This window comes from Panonychus citri, unplaced genomic scaffold (genome assembly GCF_014898815.1).
Source record: "Panonychus citri isolate SS breed McGregor unplaced genomic scaffold, ASM1489881v1 Contig00120, whole genome shotgun sequence".
Taxonomy (NCBI): domain Eukaryota; kingdom Metazoa; phylum Arthropoda; class Arachnida; order Trombidiformes; family Tetranychidae; genus Panonychus; species Panonychus citri.
Genome location: NW_026515525.1, coordinates 384,896 through 404,914, shown reverse-complemented (window position 1 = coordinate 404,914; position 20,019 = coordinate 384,896). Strand labels below are relative to the sequence as shown.

Sequence of the window (20,019 nt, the reverse complement as noted above, 5' to 3'; positions counted from 1 at the left end):
TGTTGTTGTTCATGTTGTCAGTTATTGTTGAGTATGTGATTAAGTTTGATTGTTGTTCATGTTGATGATAATTTAGTGGTTATAATAGAAAGCGGGTGGAGAAATGGGAGAGGAAGAGAGAGAGAGAGAGAGAGAGAGAGAGAGAGAGAGAGAAAAAGTTTTCTTTTGTTGGTTTATTTGTTTTTTCATCGATATTATTACTTACATGTTGATTCAAGATTCGCACATTCGCACTAAAACAATACTGTAAATATTATTACTAATATTCCTCAAGTTTATTGTAATGGTGATAATTAAGGTGTGGGCGATGATGATGATGTTGATTGAGTTTTCTGATGGTGAAGATGATGATCATTTTGTTAATAATAATTTACTATTTCGTTTGGACGATTGAATGTGACGGTCGATGAGTTTCACATTAAGTACTGGATTAAAAATTGATGAACCAATACCTGATGTAATACTCATAGACCAAATCACACTTTGATCATTTCATTAATCGTTGAGGAAAATAATTAACTTCAAGTTTGGAAGTAATTAAGACAATGATGATTATTATGATGAGAGATTTGAGTGAGTGAGAAAGATATGATTATGATAAAGATGAAGAGAGAGAGAGAGAGATGGAAAAGAGTAAAAAAAGAAATGATAATAATAATGAACGAGGAAAACGAAGACTAGTCTTTTAGTTTATATAACATGGAAAATATCAAAGATGAAAAAGCCACTTACTCAGTATTTATACTAACTCACTCACTCTCTCTCTCTCTCTCACCACCTCTCTTATCATCTTCATCTTCTTCTTCTTCATCATCATCTTCTTCTCTCCCTCTATTAGTCTGCAGAAAAAAAACCGTATAACCACAGTGAGGGTGTTTCATAGTGAGCAAGGAGGCGGAGGAGGAGGAGATGGGGAAAAGTTTCCAGTCAGTGGATTATTTTTTCTTATGATATTTCAAACCAATCGATGCAACTCAGTAAAACGGTAGACATTTCATTAACCAAGGTGGGATCCGAGGCGGTACTCACATGCTACAGTCTTGCTTTTTTTCTGCCTCATCATCATCATCATCTTTCCCTTCTTAATATTCACTCACTCTTCCGCAGAGATATGATACAACGTGTATGCATAGACACACACACACACACACAACACTCACACAATACTCACAGACTATTTGTGAACATCAACAATTAATGTTGGTTGAAAACAAAAGTTTCACTTGGAATTTTCAAAATAACAATCATAATGTTCATTCATCATCTAAATCATCAAAATTTTACCTACGATGATTGTTGTTTTTTTTTCTCTTCTCCTCAACAACTACAGTATATCAGCCATCTCATCATCATCATCATCGCCATTTTCTTTATCCCTCTTATCTTCCTATCATTTTTTTCACCTTTAATCTTTTCAAACCACAGTTTCTACAATTACAGGTAACATACTAAGCAACATGATCAATGTTATCAGAGATTATCAAGTAACATTTTCACTTTAAGAGGAGAGAGAAAGAGAGAGTCAACATTTCATCTTTTCTGATGTATATTATGAGAAATGTAATTTCAATAATCAATCAAGTAAATTCATGATCATTGAGTTACTATAAATGACCAGAATTTGTGCAGAAAATAAGTTTGTAACTGAATAAATTGACTTTGCAAATGCTTCGAGATTGAAGTTACCTGTGTTTATGATGATGATTAATCAAGATATGATGGTGATAAGATGATTACTGTGAATCGTAATAATAAACATGCTATTTGCTTATTATTATTGTTTCACCTTCTTGCTCTTTTATCTAATCATTTCTCCCATGTTAATATCTTTGAAATGTTTTCCATTTTACCTCATTTATTGCTACCTTGATATACCTTGAGTGGGTTATATTACTACTTTTCTTGTTTACAAGGTAAGTTGATATTAATTATCATGGTCGTTTTTTTGTGATGCGACAAAAAAAATAGTGACTTTACAATCTTGAAGCACAACACAAATGATTATGATTAGTTTGATTGAGAATTTTAATCCATTTTCATCTTCATCATCATCTTCATCTTACAGGTTTCACCTAGAAAACTTTTCTTGTTTCTCTCAGGTTGTGAACTATATTAATATTACACAGAGAGAGAAACAGCTTATCAGTTTGGATCAACAAAAAAATAGAGATGAAGACAGACGAAAAGAGAATAGAACATTTTGGAGAGAGAGAGAGAGATGATAAGAAAATATCACTAATGATATTAGTCGCTCGATAAACAAGCAAGGTAACAGTATTAAGTGAATTATTTTATTTTTCTCTCTCCATCCTCATCATTTATCCTCTTTCATCTTATCAGTATCACCATTAATAGTAAATGTATTATTATTACCATAGGCATATGTTTCTTGTTGACAAGAGAGAGAGAGAGAGAAAGGTGAAAGTATCAATTTGAATTGTGGGTCCATGCAAACAACATTTTTCAATTTGATGATAATAAACCGGCAAAAATACATCACCATCATCATCATTATTATTATCACAATAATCACCATCATTACAATTATCTTGCTACCCATTAGTTAATTAATGAGAGAGAGCAGCGGTTTCTTAACAGTATCATTGATTTTTACGTTATCACCTTAATACCTTTTTCATGATAATCTTTTAATCTTTCATCTTGAATCAGAGAGAATAAATTGTATTGAGAGAGAAAAGTTAAACTTACGTTCTTGTTTCAAGTTTTGAATAATTTCCTCCTTTTTGTCGATATTTTCTGTCAATCTTGTTGCAGCTTCAAGAGCTTGAGCTGATTCCATAGACTTTTTTTCATACATCTCAACTTCCTGTCGTAAATCATTTTGTATCATTCGCTCTGACTCTAGGGCTGCGAGATGTTGCCTGGTTAAAGAAGAGACTTTTTTTTCATTCTCTGTAAAAGAGAGAGAGAGAGAGAGAACAAAGTTAGTAGATGTTGGCTAATAGATTGATGTACATGTAGAAGTAGTTGTGTGAACATCAACAGCGAAAATGGAACAAAACTAAAATTAATGACAAGGCAATTAAAAGAAAAAAGAACATGAAAAAAATACGTTTTCCTTTTTTTTTCTTTTCTCTCTGTTGTTTTATATTCTTTTCTCAATTTATCTGGTAAATTTGCGTGAATGTTTTTCCATCGATGGAGCTGATACTCGTCTCTCTGCATGTTCGTGGCTAATTAAAAACGTAACACAGTCTAGATTAAATTACAGTGTTTTCCAATTCACTTAGGGGTTAATATGCATCCATGGTTCCAACCATAAGCATTAAACCATTTTTCAAGTTTCTTTCTCTTTTTTGTTTGGTATCAAACCAAATTTTGAGAAAATGATCAAACTGATCTCAGGTCACATTTCGTTTAGTGCAAGTGATATTTTTGCTCACCTTTGAAAGGTATAATAAACCTTCAGAAAGGCTAAAGGTTAGGATGAGTAGCAATAAGAAAATGGGTAAACTTAGAGTCTCAATTCTGGTGAGAGAGATTAGTAGCTTGTTGATGTGGCATAACTAATGGTCAGTTTGTAAAATTAAAATGTTCTTGAGGTTAGAGAGTAAGAACAGTGAAATATTAGTTACTTGAAAAGTGACCAATCAATTCACCTTGTAAATGAATTTGATAAAATTTTACCAATTTCGGTTCTACAAGATGAAGAATCGGCTTTTCGAGCTGATATAAATACGTCCAATTTACTAATTGAACATTTTACATGTGAAGAAATGAAAGAAAAAAAACTGTCGCTTATTTGATTAGTTGACACTTTAGATAGAAGAGCCGATCAATTAATGTCATTGACATTCTAACTTTTCCGTTGTTTTTTTATGTGTAATTAGAATGTTGTTCATTTTTTTCATCCTGTAACCATTTCAATCGTTTTCTTGATGATGTCCACACATTTGGTATCATTAAAGGTTCGACTTATTTACCTTTTTGTATCTGTTCAATTACGAGCTGTAAATTTGTAACCGATGCTGTTAACCGATGGACCTTGTCATCTAATTTGGAGACATCATCTAGAGCTGCATCTCGTTCAGATTTTAACTGTTCCATTCGTTCAGACCAATTGGTTGGTTGATCAACTTCTCTGATACAATTTTTCAATTGTCCGATAGTTTCAAGAGCTTGATTCAATTCGTTCCTGGCTTTTGATTCTCGATCTTCAAGTTCCAATATTTCACTTGTATAATCATCTTCAACAGTAATTAGGCGTTCTTTTAATCTTTTCAGTTCATCGGTTAACCTTTTCTGTTCTGAGATTAATTTTTCATAAGATGACTTGTCAATAGTAACCGTTTCTACGATATTGGGAATAGAATCATTATCAGGCTTTGAATTTTCAATACCAGGGATACTATTGTTTCTTTTTTCATCAGTAAATTGAGTAATTTCTCTTGGTAATTCCATGGTTTCGTTTTCTATTCCATCGTCCTTGCTTAAATCAGTCTCCATTTCACTTGTCTCATAAGATAAATCTTTCTCTGTCTCAAGGTTTTCTTCTGTTTTCAATTCATTATCATAATTGGCATCATCTCCAGCGACACCATCATCACCACTTCCCTCGTTGGTATCACCACTTTTTTCACCAGCACCACCATAATCTTCAACTTCTATTCCACCAGAATCACTGAGAATTACTTCTGATTGCATGTTCACTTGGTCTACATCACCGGTTTCATTGGCCATCGAAGCTTCCGTTAAATTATATCTTCTATCTTTAAGGTTACAGATATTGCAAGAGTTCGTGTACCCGGTGGTTCAACGAATAAACAAAATAAAATACAAAATAATTAAAAAACAATCACAGAATAATTAATTAAATGAAAGTAGAGATGAGACAAAATCTCAATTAAAATTGACACTCATCAGCTGATCGCACAACCTGAAGCTCCATCTACCGGATAACTTTAAATCCACGAACAAATTGTTAATCGTAATCGAGAGGTTAAAGTCGTGGCCCTTAGCCCCCGATGCCACGGGTTCAATTTCGAGCTGGTCTTTCATCTAGTCCCACAAAATTGAAACTAAAACCTTAATTGTTGAAAACTCTGATAATTAGCATTAATATGAAGCTTGCAATATCCTCTTGTAAACTGAACGGTTAGTTTAGTGGTTAAATTTAATACATTTAAGTTTATCCATATTATTAGGGAAACAATTAATTTCTATTATTATTTTTGTCACGTTAATTAGTTGAACATTAAATTAATCATTTGTTGAAGTGATTAAGTTGTAATTTTTTAAAGTTCGCTGTTAGTTTCATTACTTTTTGTTTGGTTGGATTTGATTGTCAATTTGGAGCTGAAATGATAACAATGAAATTGTTTGATAATCAAATTGATTGTCAATGTTAAGCAGCCATCTAATCATAATTGTTCAGCCGTTTTGTTACACAATTAATTGGTAACAAAAAGAAGCCCGAAAAAAAGTTTATCGTCTTAGAAAATTTAATCTGATACAAAAAGTATTGAAAGGTTTCCATATACATATCGACCTGATTATTTTGTGTTCGAATTATTTTTTCAAATTGATTGTTAATTATATCACTATCAACAGCTTCAGAATTGCATGTTGAGATTTTCGCAAATTTTTTTATCAATGAATGAGCGATGGAACAATAATCACACTAGTCCATTCAGTTATTGAGAGAGTGTCCGTCTATTCATTTTAGTTAAGAATTTGTATTTTATTTAATTACCATAATAGTGATGGAATGAAATGGATACTAGTAAATTTCGGTAATTAGTTTAATTAAGTTGATCATAGAAACATATTTATATCAATATTTGAAGAATATCAATTGTAAATTTGTCACATTTGCTAATTGAAAGGTCAGAGAATTGGAAAGATAAAAGATTAGAATGGATTAAGATGATAACTGAATTTATCTTGACCACCCACTCGATAAAGTTGTAACCATAAATGGAATTAGAGTCAATCTTTTATCATCTTTCTTTCTCTTTCTCTTTCTCGTTTATCTTTTCTGACTTTTCCCGTTTTCTAAATACAAATTTACCTGGAAAACAGGTAAACAGGACTGGATCAACAACCCACGATCTAAACATCTCAATGTATCTGAATAATCAACGTTATTCTGGACCAATAATAATAAGAAGAAGAATAAGAAAAAGAGAAAAAGAGAAAAGTTTTCTTGATATAATACATGTATTAATCGTCTATTTTAATCCACCACATGGATAATAAAAAGTGATAATTATGGTTAATCCATTGTTCATATGTGTGATTGTGATAAGTTTCCAATTAAATTCAGGACAAATTATTTCTTCTTCTCGATCAGATCTTCCAATTGATTCAAGTAAGTAACAGTTGACCAGTTGACCAGTTTAAATGCTTATTTTCTCAATTGATCCGTTAATTATTAATTAACTGATCGATAACAATTGACTATTAGGTGACATTGAAGCTTTTTATCCCGAGACTTTTGATCTCGCTAAAGGATCAATAATAACTGTCAACTCGACCTGTGGTCAAGTTGGTCCAGAGCCTTATTGTTATCCCTCATTGACTCGAGACAATGAATGTGGTGTTTGTGATGCGACCAGTCTAAATCCCGATAGACGACATCCGATATCAAATGTTATCGATGGTACAAGTTCGTGGTGGCAAAGTCCAACTCTACAGAAAAGTGATAAATATGAATGGGTAACAATTACTGTTGATTTAAAGCAAGTCTTTCAAATCCATTTGGTCAAAATTAAGGCTGGACGATCACCTTTACCCGGAAATTGGATAATCGAAAGGTCAATTGATGGAGTTGAATATAAACCTTGGCAGTTTTTCGCAATAAGTAACACTGATTGTTGGCGTTTCTTTAGCACTAAACCAATTGCATCTCATCCTCCTCATTACCGATCAGATGATGAAGTTATTTGTACTTCATATTATTCAACATTGAGACAACTTCAATATGGAGAAGTAAATTGGTCAATTTCTTTATCTTTCTTTCTCATAATCTCTATTAATCTCTCAATCTCTCAATCTCTAATCTTGTATCTCTAAATAGGTGAATCTTTCATTGAGTGAAGGTCGACCAGGAGCTAATCTCTTTCAGAGACATTGAAACAGTTTATGAAGGCTCGATTCATACGATTACGATTACAAAAGGTTTCGGTTCCATGGGATGAGAAGAATTTGTTTTCATATTCAGATCGATTCAATTTAACATCGGCTAATCAGGTAAGAGCTTTGTGTCTACAATACTTTAGATTCTAATGATTTTATGATTTGATTTTCTATTGATTCTCAGCTTTATTATACTTTACAAAATATTGAGATTATTGGTCAATGTATTTGTAATGGTCACGCAAGAGCTTGTCCAGTGGATCGAGCAACTTTACTTCGTAAATGTGATTGTCTTCATAATACTTGTGGCGATAATTGTGAAAAGTGTTGTCCATTATTCAATCAACGACCATATCGTCAGGCAACCAAACGAAATATCGCAATTTGTGAAGGTAAGAAAAGAAAAGAAGGAAGAAGAGAGAAGAGAGAAGAGCGAAAAAAAGAAAAGAAAGAAAAAAGAGAGAAAACAATCAACTAATTTCTAATTGTTTCTTCTCATGTTCCAAAAGCTTGTCAATGTCATGGACATTCAAGTGAATGTATTTACGATAAAAATGTCGATTCTCGTAATGGAAGTGTCAATGTTCATGGCCTTAGATCGGGCGGAGGTGTTTGTATAAATTGTCAATCTCATACAACGGGAAACAATTGTGATCAATGTGAAGATGGATATTTCCGTCCAGGTAAAGGATTGAGTTCCTCAAGTAGCTCGATTAATAATGAGACTGCCCCATGTCGACCATGTCAATGTCGAGGTCGAGGAACTACCGAATATTGTATAAAGGACAGTAGCCATGTTCTAACGGGACTGGAAGCGGGTGATTGCATTTGCAAGAAAGGATTCCAAGGTAAATACTGTGACTCTTGTGCTCCAGGTTATCGCAATTATCCAAGGTGTGACTCGTGTCATTGTAACGGAGCGGGAGTCGTAAACCCTGAGGCTTGTGATGGTCCAACGTGTATGCAAGGCCAATGTCGAAGGGAATCGATGTGACCGATGTAAAGCAGGTTACTTTGATCTATCGGCGGACAATCCCGATGGATGTGCCCCGTGTTTCTGTTTCGGTGCGACATCTTCGTGTAAATCCTCCGATTGGGGAGTTGAGGTGATCTCATCTCTCGCTCACCTGGAAGCTTGGAAAGTATCAGATTTCTCTGGCAAGAAAGTGGTCACTCCAACACGAAAATCTGAACACTTGGTGATCGCTGATGACGACATGCAGCCAATGTCTTCACCTTACTATTGGATGGCTCCTGATTCTTACCTTGGTGAGAAACTTTACTCTTACGGGGGTGACCTGAGGTTCATGATTGGATACACGGTGTTGAGAGGAGACACTTCCGGTTACTACACTGAAGATGCGGACATTATTCTGGACGGTGGACCGGAAAATGTGATGAGAATTGGTTACAACTGGAAGAGATATGACAAAAATGAGAACGAGGATAAAGTGACTTTGACTTTACCTTTGCGAGAAAACGGTTGGTACATTTTGGACGGTGATGGACGTCGAGTGAGACCAGTGTCTCGAGAAGAGTTCACTTTGGTTCTGTACAATTTACGGAACATGTTGATTCGAGCCAAGTTCCACACGGACCAGATCGAAGGGTCCATGTACAATGTCGAGATGGAACAAGCATCGAAAGACTCAAAGTCTCTGAACAAACAAACTGGAGCGGAGTCTTGTGATTGTCCCGAGGGTTACATGGGACTATCGTGTTTAGAGTGTGCACCAGGTTACCGAAGGGTGAACAATATTCTGGTCGGAGGTCGATGTGAGAAGTGCAATTGTAACAATCACGCGGAATCTTGTGACCCTTTCACCGGTGAATGTTCAGAGTGTCTACACAACACGGAAGGTACAGGTTGTTCCAAGTGTAAGAAAGGTTATTATGGTGATCCGACTCGTGGAACACCGGAAGACTGTAAGCCGTGTGCATGTCCATTGACCTTGAGTTCGAACAACTTTTCACCGACTTGTGTCCTCACGGAAAAAGGAGACGATTACATTTGCGACGCTTGTATCGAGCCTTATGCTGGAGACAAGTGTGAAATCTGTAAGCAGGGTTATTATGGTGATCCAAGTGTTCCTGGGGGCGAGTGTCTCCCCTGCGAGTGTGGTCCAAATGTGGACACTTCAGTGGTTGGAGGTTGTGATTCACGAACTGGACAATGTCGATGTGCGGCCAATACGACTGGATGGAAGTGCGATCAATGTTTACCTCATCATTGGGGTAATCCAAGTTTGGGTGATTGTAAACCTTGTAACTGTGATTTGTCAGGATCGAATGACCTCAATGTGACCCAAAGACTGGTCAGTGTTCATGTAAGCCCAATTTCACTGGTCGATTGTGTGATCGATGTGCTGTTGGTCATGGGAATCCTGAATTGGGATGTCCAGCATGTAATTGTAATGGAATTGGTTCATCTTCGTCTGATTGTGATCCAATTACTGGTCAGTGTCATTGTAAACCAGGAATATTTGGTCAACACTGTTCCCATTGTCTCGAAGGTTATTATGGATTCTCAGTTCGAGGTTGTCTTCCTTGTGATTGTCATCCAAAAGGATCAGAAGGAAAAAGTTGTGATGAAATAAGTGGTCAATGTAAGTAAATGAAGAAAGAAAGAGAGAAAGAGAGAAAGAGAGAGAGAGAGAAATGATGATGATAATTTAATCTTTTCTCTTCTTGTCTTCTTATCTAAAGGTAAATGTAAACCATTCGTTGAAGGAAGAGCTTGTGATCGATGTCGATCTGGATTCTGGAATCTTGATTCAGGAAAAGGATGTTCACCTTGTGATTGTAATCCAATTGGATCAACATCATCAATTTGTGATCAATTAACTGGACAATGTGAATGTAAACCAGGAATCGGAGGTTCTAAATGTGACTCGTGTAAAAGTGGATTCTATGGATTCTCACCCAGTGGATGTCAAAAGTGTGACCAATGTTACGAAGCGAATCACATTTGTAACCCAGAAACGGGTCGATGTGAATGTCCTCCCAACACTGCGGGTCGAGATTGTCGTGATTGTGCTCCGGGTACTTATGGACTGGACATTGTCGAAGGTTGCAAAGCTTGTGAATGTGATATCCAAGGATCGGTTAATAACCAGTGTCACAATAAAACGGGAGAATGTGTTTGTTTAGAAGGATTCGAAGGCAAAGACTGTTCTAAATGTCGATTTGGATATTATCGATTTCAAATTGTCGTCGATGTGATTGTCATCCACCCGGAAGCTTAGATTCTTCTTGTAAACTTGACCTGAGATCGGTAATTGGACTAAGTGATCCAGAGACTATTTGTCAATGTGATGAGACTGGACAATGTTCGTGCAAAGGGAACACAATGGGACGACGATGTGATCGATGTAAAGACGCGACATTTTCTCTTTCGGCGATGAATCCACTTGGATGTTTCAGTTGCTTTTGTTTCGAGAAAACTTCTCGATGTGAACAATCATCATTAACTTGGACAACAATCACCAGCGCACCGAAAGAAGTGACCTTTGGAATAAGTGGACAATCAGCGGAATTAAAAATGGGCTATAATGTGATTCCTGATTCTTCAGATTCGAAACAAGTGATTGGAAGCAATTACATTTCTGATCAACCTTATTATTGGCAATTACCAAAAGAATTTATTGGAGATAAAGTTAATTTACAATGGTTTTCTCTCATTTCGAATTCAATCTCGTCAAGATTCTCGATTCCCTGATTCGGTTCTCAATCGTTATCCTTTATTCATCATTCAAGGAAACCAAAGACTCGTTTTACATCATTTCGATAAAGAATCGTCTTTATCTCTATCAGCATCATCTTCTTCATCTTCTTCATCTTCTTCGACATCTTATTTGGGTGAATTTTACAAGATTCAACTTCACGAATCGTCTTTTATTCTTGCCGAAAATCCAGGACTTGAAGTAACTCGAAAACATTTGATGATTGCTCTTCAAAAAGTTCAGAATATTCTGATTCGAGCTTCATCTGGACCCGATGTACAATCAGCCCGTTTAACCGACGTGACTCTTGATGTCGCTGAGGATCTGAGAGTTCTGAACTCGGTGCCAGTTAATTTCACCGCCATTGGAGTTGAACAATGTTTCTGTCCACCCCAATATCGAGGTGCATCTTGTCAAGATCCAAATATTGGTTATTATCGGAAAAGGAAACCCAATTATCTTGATTCCCGTGATTACATTGATCTAGTTGGGTGGGCAGAACCTTGTCCGTGTAACAATCGATCTCGAAGTTGTGATCCAGAGACTGGACATTGTTACAATTGTACCGATAACACTGCAGGTCCTTTTTGTAATGTTTGTGCTTCCGGATACTTTGGTGATCCAACCCAAGGGATACCTTGTATTCCTTGTCAATGTCCACTTCCTGGTCACTCGTTTGCTGAGACCTGTGAATCTCGGCCTGGAGGCGATTACGTTTGTTCAGATTGTGCGACAGGTTATACTGGTTCTCGTTGTGAAAAGTGCGATGTCGGATATTATGGTGATCCAATGGCTCGGGAGTTTTGTCTTCCATGTTCATGTTCACCTTATGGATCATTTGGATCAAGTTGTGACCCTCGAACTGGTCAGTGTGCTTGCAAAGAGGGTTTTCGAGGTCGCGATTGTTCAATTTGTTTACCTCGTCATGTGCAAACTGAATCGGGTTGTCTTGATTGCGATGGTCCATGTACTGGATTATTGCTCGATGATTTGGACTCAATTAACGCGACATTGGCCGAATTACCAACCACCGATTGGGGAAATTTGCCTTATACTAAATTCTTGCATTTATTGTCCAAGTACAAGCATTTTCTCAACACTTTGCAACGACAATCGATCCTAATCGACGAAGGTAAAGGAATCCTTTATAATGTGACTTCCAATTTCGACCTGGAAACATTGGTCGATATGCTGTACATTCGAACAGTGAGTTTGGAAGCGAAATTACCGATGATTGTGGAAGAGACCAAATTGATTGGTGACGATGCTGAAAATCTTCTCGATTATATAAATGATCTACTTTACGATTTGAGACGAATTATTGATGCTCTTCGAAAATTTGGAATGGACGATGGAAAAGGAGGATTTTCTTTGGAACGACATCTTTTCCGTGCTGAACAAATTATCGCCGAATTGAATTTGAAAAACTATCGACCTCGACTCGATGAAGCCTCAAGAGAGAATCGATTGTCAAAGACTTTACTTGAGAAGATAATTGGTCTTCTTAGATCACCGAATGTTGATCGAGATTTCCGAAAGAGATTGGATCGATTACAGCAAAGATTATCAGAGATTTTCAACATTGTTCAAACTCGAGTACAAAGACCAGTCCAGTTAACATTGAATCGGATCAATGAAGGACAAAGAATTCGTGATCGAGTGATTGAAGTTCTAAGGATCAGTTCTGGTCATGCATCTCAAGCCAATTCCAGTTTGATTGAAGCTGCTCGACTAATTAATGCTGCTCGTGGAATGTTGATCGATGTGACTGTACGACATGGACTAGTTCCTGGTTTAGAACGGGATCTAAGAAATGCCACATTGGCTTTGGAACACTTGAGGTCAACTTTGTCGAGATTGAACCCCGAATATACGGTCAAATATGTGGAACCATGTCAACGACATTCATTGGAATTGATGAAACAATTGGAATATTTGAAAGGTCTTTTCGCCGACACAGAAAACTTTTCCAAATACGCTCTCGAAGCGGCTGGAGTCTATGAGCGAATTGTTGTTGCATTAGCTCGAGCCGAAGAATCAGCTAAACGAGCATACGAAGCAGCTGAACGCGCTTATCATGAGCTTATCCAGGGATCGACGATTCGTTGACTAAACAAGCCCAGAAAGCGAGAGATCGAAGCATCGAATTACTTGAAGCAGCTCGAGATCTTCACGACAACCGAATTCCTAGATTACAAAGTGACCTTTCATCGAAACAATTGATACTTGGTAATCTAGCTAAAGATTTGTTATCATATCGACGAGCATTAGAACTAATTAATCGGGCACTGGATGAATTACCTCAAGATTTGCGAGAAAGAATCAAACAAATTGATCATACGTTGAGTTTCCTTCTCGAAGGACTTGGACATGTTCATTTAAGAATAGATGGAATAGAAAAGAAGATAATTGATGATCTTACTCCTCGAATTGAACGACTTAATGAAGGAACAGCTTCTGGAATCGAGAATTTCACTCGGATTGTTGATAAATCTCGAGCTGATATTCGAGAATCAAGTCGATTTATGGTGAACTCGGAAAATCTTAAAGACGATTGGATGGATTAAGAACTCGATTCGAACTTGATCTTACCGATTTGAAACATCAATCCTTTTGTCTCGTCAAAAAGCATCTTCGATAAGAGTCTCACTAGGAGCAGAAAGAGATGAGATTTGTGTGAAATCTTATCGATCACCAACTCAACCATCGGCCACGAACACAATTAGTCTTAACTACGCAATCAAAGAAGATGTTCCTAATTCGTTGATTTTGTTCATATCATCGAATACAAACTCTGATTTCATGGCATTGGAAATGATCAATAGACGAATTCGGTTTACATGGAATACAGGAAGTGGATCTAAATCATTGGAACATCCGACAATCATTGAATCCAATGACGGGAACTTGTTACGATCTCGACACTGGTACAAGATTGAAATGAACCGAGTCAACAATTTAGTGACTTTAAGTGTCCAACCATCAACAGAAGCACATAAAGGAGACACTCATGAAGTAACGGGATCATCTGACCCTAAATCATGTAAAATGGACTTGGATGGGAACGCGAACCTGTTTATCGGCGGTCTACCAGATAACTTTGAAGCACCGACCATAATGAAGACCCGACGATTCACCGGCTGTTTGTACGAAGTTTATCTAGATGATCAACGAATTGGCCTTTGGAACTTTAAAACCTCACAAGGATGTCGAGGTTGCATGGAAGGTGTGACCGAACTCATTGATCCAGGAACATTCCAGTTCAAAGGTGAAGGTTCTTATGCTACAATGGATCAGGTAAGTGATCAGTTGATTGAGATACAAATCAATTTCTACTATTAATAAGTATTAATAATAATAATTTTGATTCTCACTTTAGATCCAAAGATATGACAGAGAAAAGTATATCGTCGCTCTGCAATTCAGATCATTTGATGAAGACGCGATCATCTTTTTCTCGGGCAACCCAGACACTGGAGATTTCGTGTCCATTTCCCTTCAAGACGGGCGAGTATTGTACCAATTTAATCTTGGATCTGGATCACGATTACAACTAAGATCTCGTGAGAGATACAATAATGGACAGTGGGTTCGATTAGCTGCTGAAAGAGATCGATGGTTGGGAGTTTTATCGGTAGAAGATGAAGTTCTAGAAGGAAGTGCCCTCAAGGTCAAAGTCAATTGGATCTCAATCATGTCCCAATTTACGGTGGGTGACCCTAATTTCACTCAAGATCTTTGGACACTCAATACATTCAAACACTTCCTGGGATGTATGAAAGATGTTCAGATCGATACAACTCCTTTGAATTTACTGAGCATTGAGAATTACGGTGTAATTCCAGGTTGTAGAGATCGAACCTCTCGAATTGTCAAATTCACAGGTCAAGGTTACTTGGAATTGAATAGTCGACCTCTTGGAGAAGAGCGACTTTAGTTTCACTTTAAAACAAACCAATCGGAAACTCTACTGATTATGTCCACTTTCCAAGGAAAAACTAAAAAGGCTCGAGATTATGTAAGTATTAATTCAATGACTTTACTGTTACAATAAAATCTCATTAATTTGATTGCAATTGAAATAACAATTGTCTTCCATAAATTAGCACTACTATTCAGTGGCAGTGATCGGAGGTCTTCTTGAGGCTCGTTTCAATGGAGGTTCGGGTGAAACTTTACTTATATCAGAGGTCCGAGTGAACGATGGTGCTTTCCATACAGTCACCATATCGAAAAGGAATCGAAAGTAATTAAAATTTAACAATTGATTAACAATTAATTAGATGATTTGGTAGAAAAGAAAGAAAATAATTTAACATTTGATTGTCTCTTTTTCTTAAGAATCTCTTTGAATATGGATGATCATGAAGTGGCTGTATCTCGATTGGCCAAGGGAACCAATTCCATTGAAGGTCCAGCTAATGGTGGACTTTATCTCGGTGGACTTTCGGAAGGAATGACACTTCGAGGAATGGCTGGAACAAAGGAACGATTAATTGGTGTGATTCGTGATTTTGTCTTTAATGGAGCGATTGTTAAAATGAACGAACCAACAAATTTCAAAGGAATTGGTATTGGACGAGGTCAATAACCAATCAATATAATCAAATTAGTTAATTTTCATATATAAATAATACAAATGTTTACCTTTTTTTACATTTCTAATCAAACAAAATAATTCAAATAATTTACATTAAACTTGAGATATTAATGTAAATCAAATGGTCTAGAATCGATTCTGATGAACAAAACTTTCCCAAATTGAATTTTGTTCAGTAGATTCATCTTTTTATCGATGATCCATAATCATGATCACCTTTGGAAAATGCTTTATCCACTTTTAACAAGAGATTAATTAATCCATTATAAACTCTTGGCTGAGCGTTGAGACTGTTGATGTTTTTCAATTCGGGATCCAGAACATTACACAGGAAAGACGGAGGTCGTTTCCAGAGAAAGATGAAAAAGAATAGAGCAATTAACGGAATTGTGAGAGTAACAGCAGCAATTAAGAGTAAAATGGGCATCAGGTAACTAAATGTTTTGGAAACATCTTCATCTTTATCAGGGTGATAAGGATAACCACCCCAGCCTGATTTGAATTATCTTGTTCTTCTGATCTTCTGATTCATCTGAATCACTTCTGATCTTATAGTTAGAGGCAAACCATCCACCTCTGGCATAAAGGCACTTTGTCCCTTAGCCCTTTCAAAAAATTATTCAAAAGCGGACTTCATCTCATTTATATTGGAAAATCTCTGGCCTCGGGTGAATCTTTTTGATTTTGCGAATGCAAAGTCATCGCTTGGGGCCATGTCAAGAGAATAGGTCAGTGAATAGTGAGTGTAACCCAACCCGATTCCTTAATTTTGTCAATTGTTAGCGCTGCTTTATGTGAAAGAGCATTGTCCTGAAGGAGCAATGGCTTTTGACTGATGAACGATGGCAAGAGCGGACTAAAGGATCAATTTCTTCTAGTTGAGCTCGGTAAACATTGATTATACCGGCGCTATCCCAATAGGCGCAAGCCATCGTTTTCTTGTCTTTCATACTGAATGTCGGCTGTTTGCTGACCACCGGTCTGAAACCTACTACATGTGCTCGGTCCGAGAGAGCATCACAGAGAGAGAGGGATCTACGTCTCATACATAGCAATACCTGTGATTGTAAGGCGTTCCAACACGTACCGCTAACTTGGCACGCTAATAATTCCGCAACTAACTGTCAGGTTGTGCTAGTTGTTTCTTTATTATGATTTATTGAAGGGCGATATTTGAAAAAATTATCATCGACGATAACGATATTTAGATTTTTATCATCGATAAAATCGATTTTTCAGCGACAGAGAAAGATACCGTGATTAATGTAAGAGAAAAAGAAAAAGCTGGCAAAAAATATGAAAAATCTCATGTGTTGAAAAGAAAGACGAAAAAGAAAGAGAAACATTTATCGATATTCTTTTTTATATCGATAATATATTGACCCAAAAATATCGATTATATTTATCGATACCGATAATATCGCCCATCACTATTATGATTTCAGCATTGTGGAAAGAATTTTACTAGCGTTTTGAAAAAAAAATTTCCGGTGAAAATGTCAAAGTTTGGTATTAACTACAGAATTTTTTGGATAGAAAATATGGTTTCAAACAAAATAAATGTAAAAACAGTTCTGCGAGACTAACCGAAAGAATTTAGAACCACGATTAACCCCAGGAAACGACCATAAAAAAGTAAAATTTTTTGTATTTTTAGGTTTTTGTTCTTTAAATCTGTACATTTCAGGTGTTTTGAAAATGAAGAAGAACCGGATCGGTTGCAGATGAAATAGAGTCTATGAAACTGCAACAAAATCCTGATAATATTTCTACTTTCTCGCCATTTTTTCTTGGTAAATGTCTACGATTAAAACGAACGCGTTTCTTTCAGAGCTGCTTATGCACGATATTACTGAAGTTGGATCGGAACTTGGATTGGCATTCTTTGTTAACCAGTATCAGACAGGTAGACCGAGACGAACCTGATTGTGAATGCGACTTTGAGAAACTTTTTCTATGTTAGTAGTGAATAACTGCTCACTTAGAGCTAAAGTCCAGCAGTTTCAAGGTTTTGAATAATATTAAAAAAATAGCGAAATTTAATATTTCCAAATTAGACCCTGAAGGGTTTTGCATTAAATGTGCATTTAGAAAAATTGATAAAATCAATCTTTTTTTTTTGTTATTTATAATAATATTAATAGTTAACTAATTAATTGAGCATCATTTTGGGTTTTTTTTTGTAATTGGTTTCCCTGGTTAATTCAGTTTTTTCCACAGGAATGAGTACAAATGTACTTGATTTTTTCAATGAATTAATTTAATAATAACTATTTTCTTTTCTGAAAAAATAAGTATATAAATGCGAAAATTCAATTGGATTAATCAATCAATGTTCATCATCTGAAATGTCAACTAATTGAATTTGAAAGTTTTGTTTTAATTCAGTTATTGAAACAATTGTATCGATACTTTCATAATTTTCATCAAGTTAATCAACATTAATCTTTGAACATCAATTGATCATTGATCTAATAACTCACAGTCATCAGAATTCATTGTTAATAGTTTGAAATCTAATCAACTGAAACCTCATCAATCGAACTTCCCGAATTTCAACCGAAACTGAATTTTAATGCCTATTGCCTTGGTCGCGAAAGAACTTTTGATGAAAATAACTTTGAACTTGATTTGTCTCGGAGCCGGTGAGAAACAGATCTAGCTGTATTTTGATTTGTATTCGGATACTTAGCTGTTGATTAGAAATGAATAATGAATAATAAATAATATAATAGAAATGATTCACCAATATCTTTACTATCTTTTCTTTTCTTTTTCTTTTTTCTTCAATTTTATTTATATTGATATAATCAATTAATAATTTTTCAATGCAATAAATAATTAATTGCATCTGAGGTAAGATCCATATTATCTCTTTAACTGTTTGATTTTTAATTGCTGTCAAATGTTATCCTGTTTACACCTTTCAATCTCCATTCTTTATATTCAACAAGTTCTTTAGTAACAAGTGTCAAGAGTTGAAGTCTAAAGGTTGGACCCAAGCAAAGCGAAAGTCAATGTTCAACACTCTTCTGGTTTTCTGCTCAATTCGCCACTTACAACGATATCTTGAAGCCTTATGATCAAATCATGGGCCTTGAACTCACTGAAGGTGGACAGTAAGAGTTATATCACTCTCTTAAAATAGTTGAGGTTTTCAGTGATCATGAATATCCTCTCCATCAGTAGTAATTGTGATGTGTCGTGAAGAATGTACCTTCTGCCGGTGTATAAATGCACCGATTATGTGTGATTCAATAGGTTATTTTATTACAAAACGTAATCTAAAAATTATATTTGTACCTGACAAGAAAACCGATGACGAAGATGCTGATTATGGAGTTGAAAATGAAGATATTCTAATTGTCAAACTTAGAAAAGGTCAAGAATTACGAATTCGAGCCAATGCAAAGAAAGGTTTCGGTAAAACCATGCCAAATGGAATCCACCCAAAGTATATCATTCGAATACGATCCAGATAATGCTTTTAGACACACAACCTTCCCAATACCAGAAGAATGACCGAAAAGTGAATATTCCGAACTCGATGAAACAAAATCCGAAGCCGATTACTTACGCAATCAACATCCAACTTCAACTTAGAATCTTCTGGAGCCCTAAAGCCCGTCAACATTGTTCTAAGTGGTCTTAACGTAAAAAACTCACAGATCTACAAACCCAATTAAACCACGAAATCGAAAACGATGCTCTCGCCGTCATGTGACAATTAACTCCATCAAATCGATTCATTTTAACTTTTAATTTCGATCTCTTCTTTCAAATTTCACCTTCAAATTACTCATTAATTGTCATTGAATAGATTCAAATTCCAGATCATCTTGAATTTGTGAGACGTCCAATCAAATCTTTCTGTTCGGCCTCATCTCTAATCAACGATTGCTCCAAACTGTTCAATCTTTCCAGTTCTTGTCGTTTCTCGTTAATAAACACAATTAACTGTTGTCAATTAGATTCCTTTTGCATACCAACAGATTTAAATGAGTTACGTGATCCAAATGCCTGAATTTATACTAAACAGAAACAATCAAAGGGTTACAATTAATTCTTTCACGTTCGAATTATTAGATATTCTGTTGACAAAATTGTAAAAATGTGTTATTAAAGCCATTGGCTTTTTTATTGTATTTTATATTGTATTTTATATTGTACTTTGATGGTCAGGTTAACATGTAGGTAGAAAAGATAAATATATTACACGGAACATCTTCCGTGTATTAGGATTTGATTAAATGGGATTGATGTAAGGAAACGGACGAAACACGGAAGATGCTCCGTGTATTGGAACAATAGTCACTCGATTCGGATGAAGAATCCAACTCCTCTCCTTCCTCCTCTGATTTTCTCTTGTTACACTTTTCCTCCTCTTCCTCCTCCGTACTTGAATTATCACTTGAGGTCTCATCATCCGAGGACTCTTCGTCACTTTCGCTATCAGCGTTGTAGCCGGTGGAGTGGTCGGAATGGATTGAAGAAGCACTAATCATGGATACGTCCGAGTCCGACTGCGGGTCGACCTCCATGATGTTTAGGTTTTCGACGTCGAGTCGCTCTCTTACCAGCATTACCTCCATTTGTCTC

At 36.1% G+C, this 20,019-nt stretch overlaps 3 protein-coding genes and 1 pseudogene across 3 annotated transcripts; 3 read left to right on the top strand and 1 right to left on the bottom strand.

Moving 5' to 3' along the window:
• Positions 1-2,381: 2,381 nt before the first annotated feature.
• LOC128390445 (thyroid receptor-interacting protein 11-like) lies at positions 2,382-4,896 on the bottom strand. The gene is made up of 2 exons (XM_053350163.1): positions 3,945-4,896; positions 2,382-2,913 (listed from the first exon to the last, which is right to left on the bottom strand). The coding sequence occupies exons 1-2, from the start codon at positions 4,699-4,701 to the stop codon at positions 2,657-2,659; spliced, it is 1,014 nt and encodes a 337-aa protein (XP_053206138.1). The 5' UTR covers positions 4,702-4,896; the 3' UTR covers positions 2,382-2,656.
• Positions 4,897-5,969: 1,073 nt separating this feature from the next.
• Positions 5,970-14,757, top strand: LOC128390458 (laminin subunit alpha-2-like). Its single transcript, XM_053350172.1, is given in 13 exon segments — positions 5,970-6,331; positions 6,428-7,025; positions 7,083-7,212; positions 7,283-7,490; positions 7,608-8,056; positions 8,058-9,393; positions 9,396-9,704; positions 9,805-10,337; positions 10,418-10,691; positions 10,801-12,924; positions 13,059-13,348; positions 13,416-14,117; positions 14,200-14,757. Coding segments are annotated over 13 exon segments (7,611 nt in total). The 5' UTR covers positions 5,970-6,231.
• Positions 14,758-14,768: 11 nt separating this feature from the next.
• LOC128390446 (pikachurin-like) lies at positions 14,769-15,652 on the top strand. The gene is made up of 3 exons (XM_053350164.1): positions 14,769-14,838; positions 14,927-15,066; positions 15,162-15,652. Exons 1-3 carry the CDS (start codon positions 14,797-14,799, stop codon positions 15,409-15,411), a joined length of 432 nt encoding a protein of 143 aa, XP_053206139.1. The 5' UTR covers positions 14,769-14,796; the 3' UTR covers positions 15,412-15,652.
• A 2,965-nt stretch (positions 15,653-18,617) lies between these two features.
• On the top strand, positions 18,618-19,247 carry LOC128390456 (DNA-directed RNA polymerase II subunit RPB3-like; annotated as a pseudogene).
• Positions 19,248-20,019: the final 772 nt, after the last annotated feature.

Bases quoted from the DNA above. Each gene is read 5' to 3' on its own strand.
- LOC128390445 (XM_053350163.1), bottom strand. From the start codon at position 4,701: ATGGCCAATGAAACCGGTGATGTAGACCAAGTGAACATGCAATCAGAA. The intron at 2,914-3,944 runs GTAAATAAGTCG...TCTCTTTTACAG, and splicing joins AATTGAACAGATACAAAAAG to AGAATGAAAAAAAAGTCTCT.
- LOC128390446 (XM_053350164.1), top strand. From the start codon at position 14,797: ATGTCCACTTTCCAAGGAAAAACTAAAAAGGCTCGAGATTAT. The intron at 14,839-14,926 runs GTAAGTATTAAT...TCCATAAATTAG, and splicing joins CTAAAAAGGCTCGAGATTAT to CACTACTATTCAGTGGCAGT. The intron at 15,067-15,161 runs GTAATTAAAATT...CTTTTTCTTAAG, and splicing joins ATATCGAAAAGGAATCGAAA to AATCTCTTTGAATATGGATG.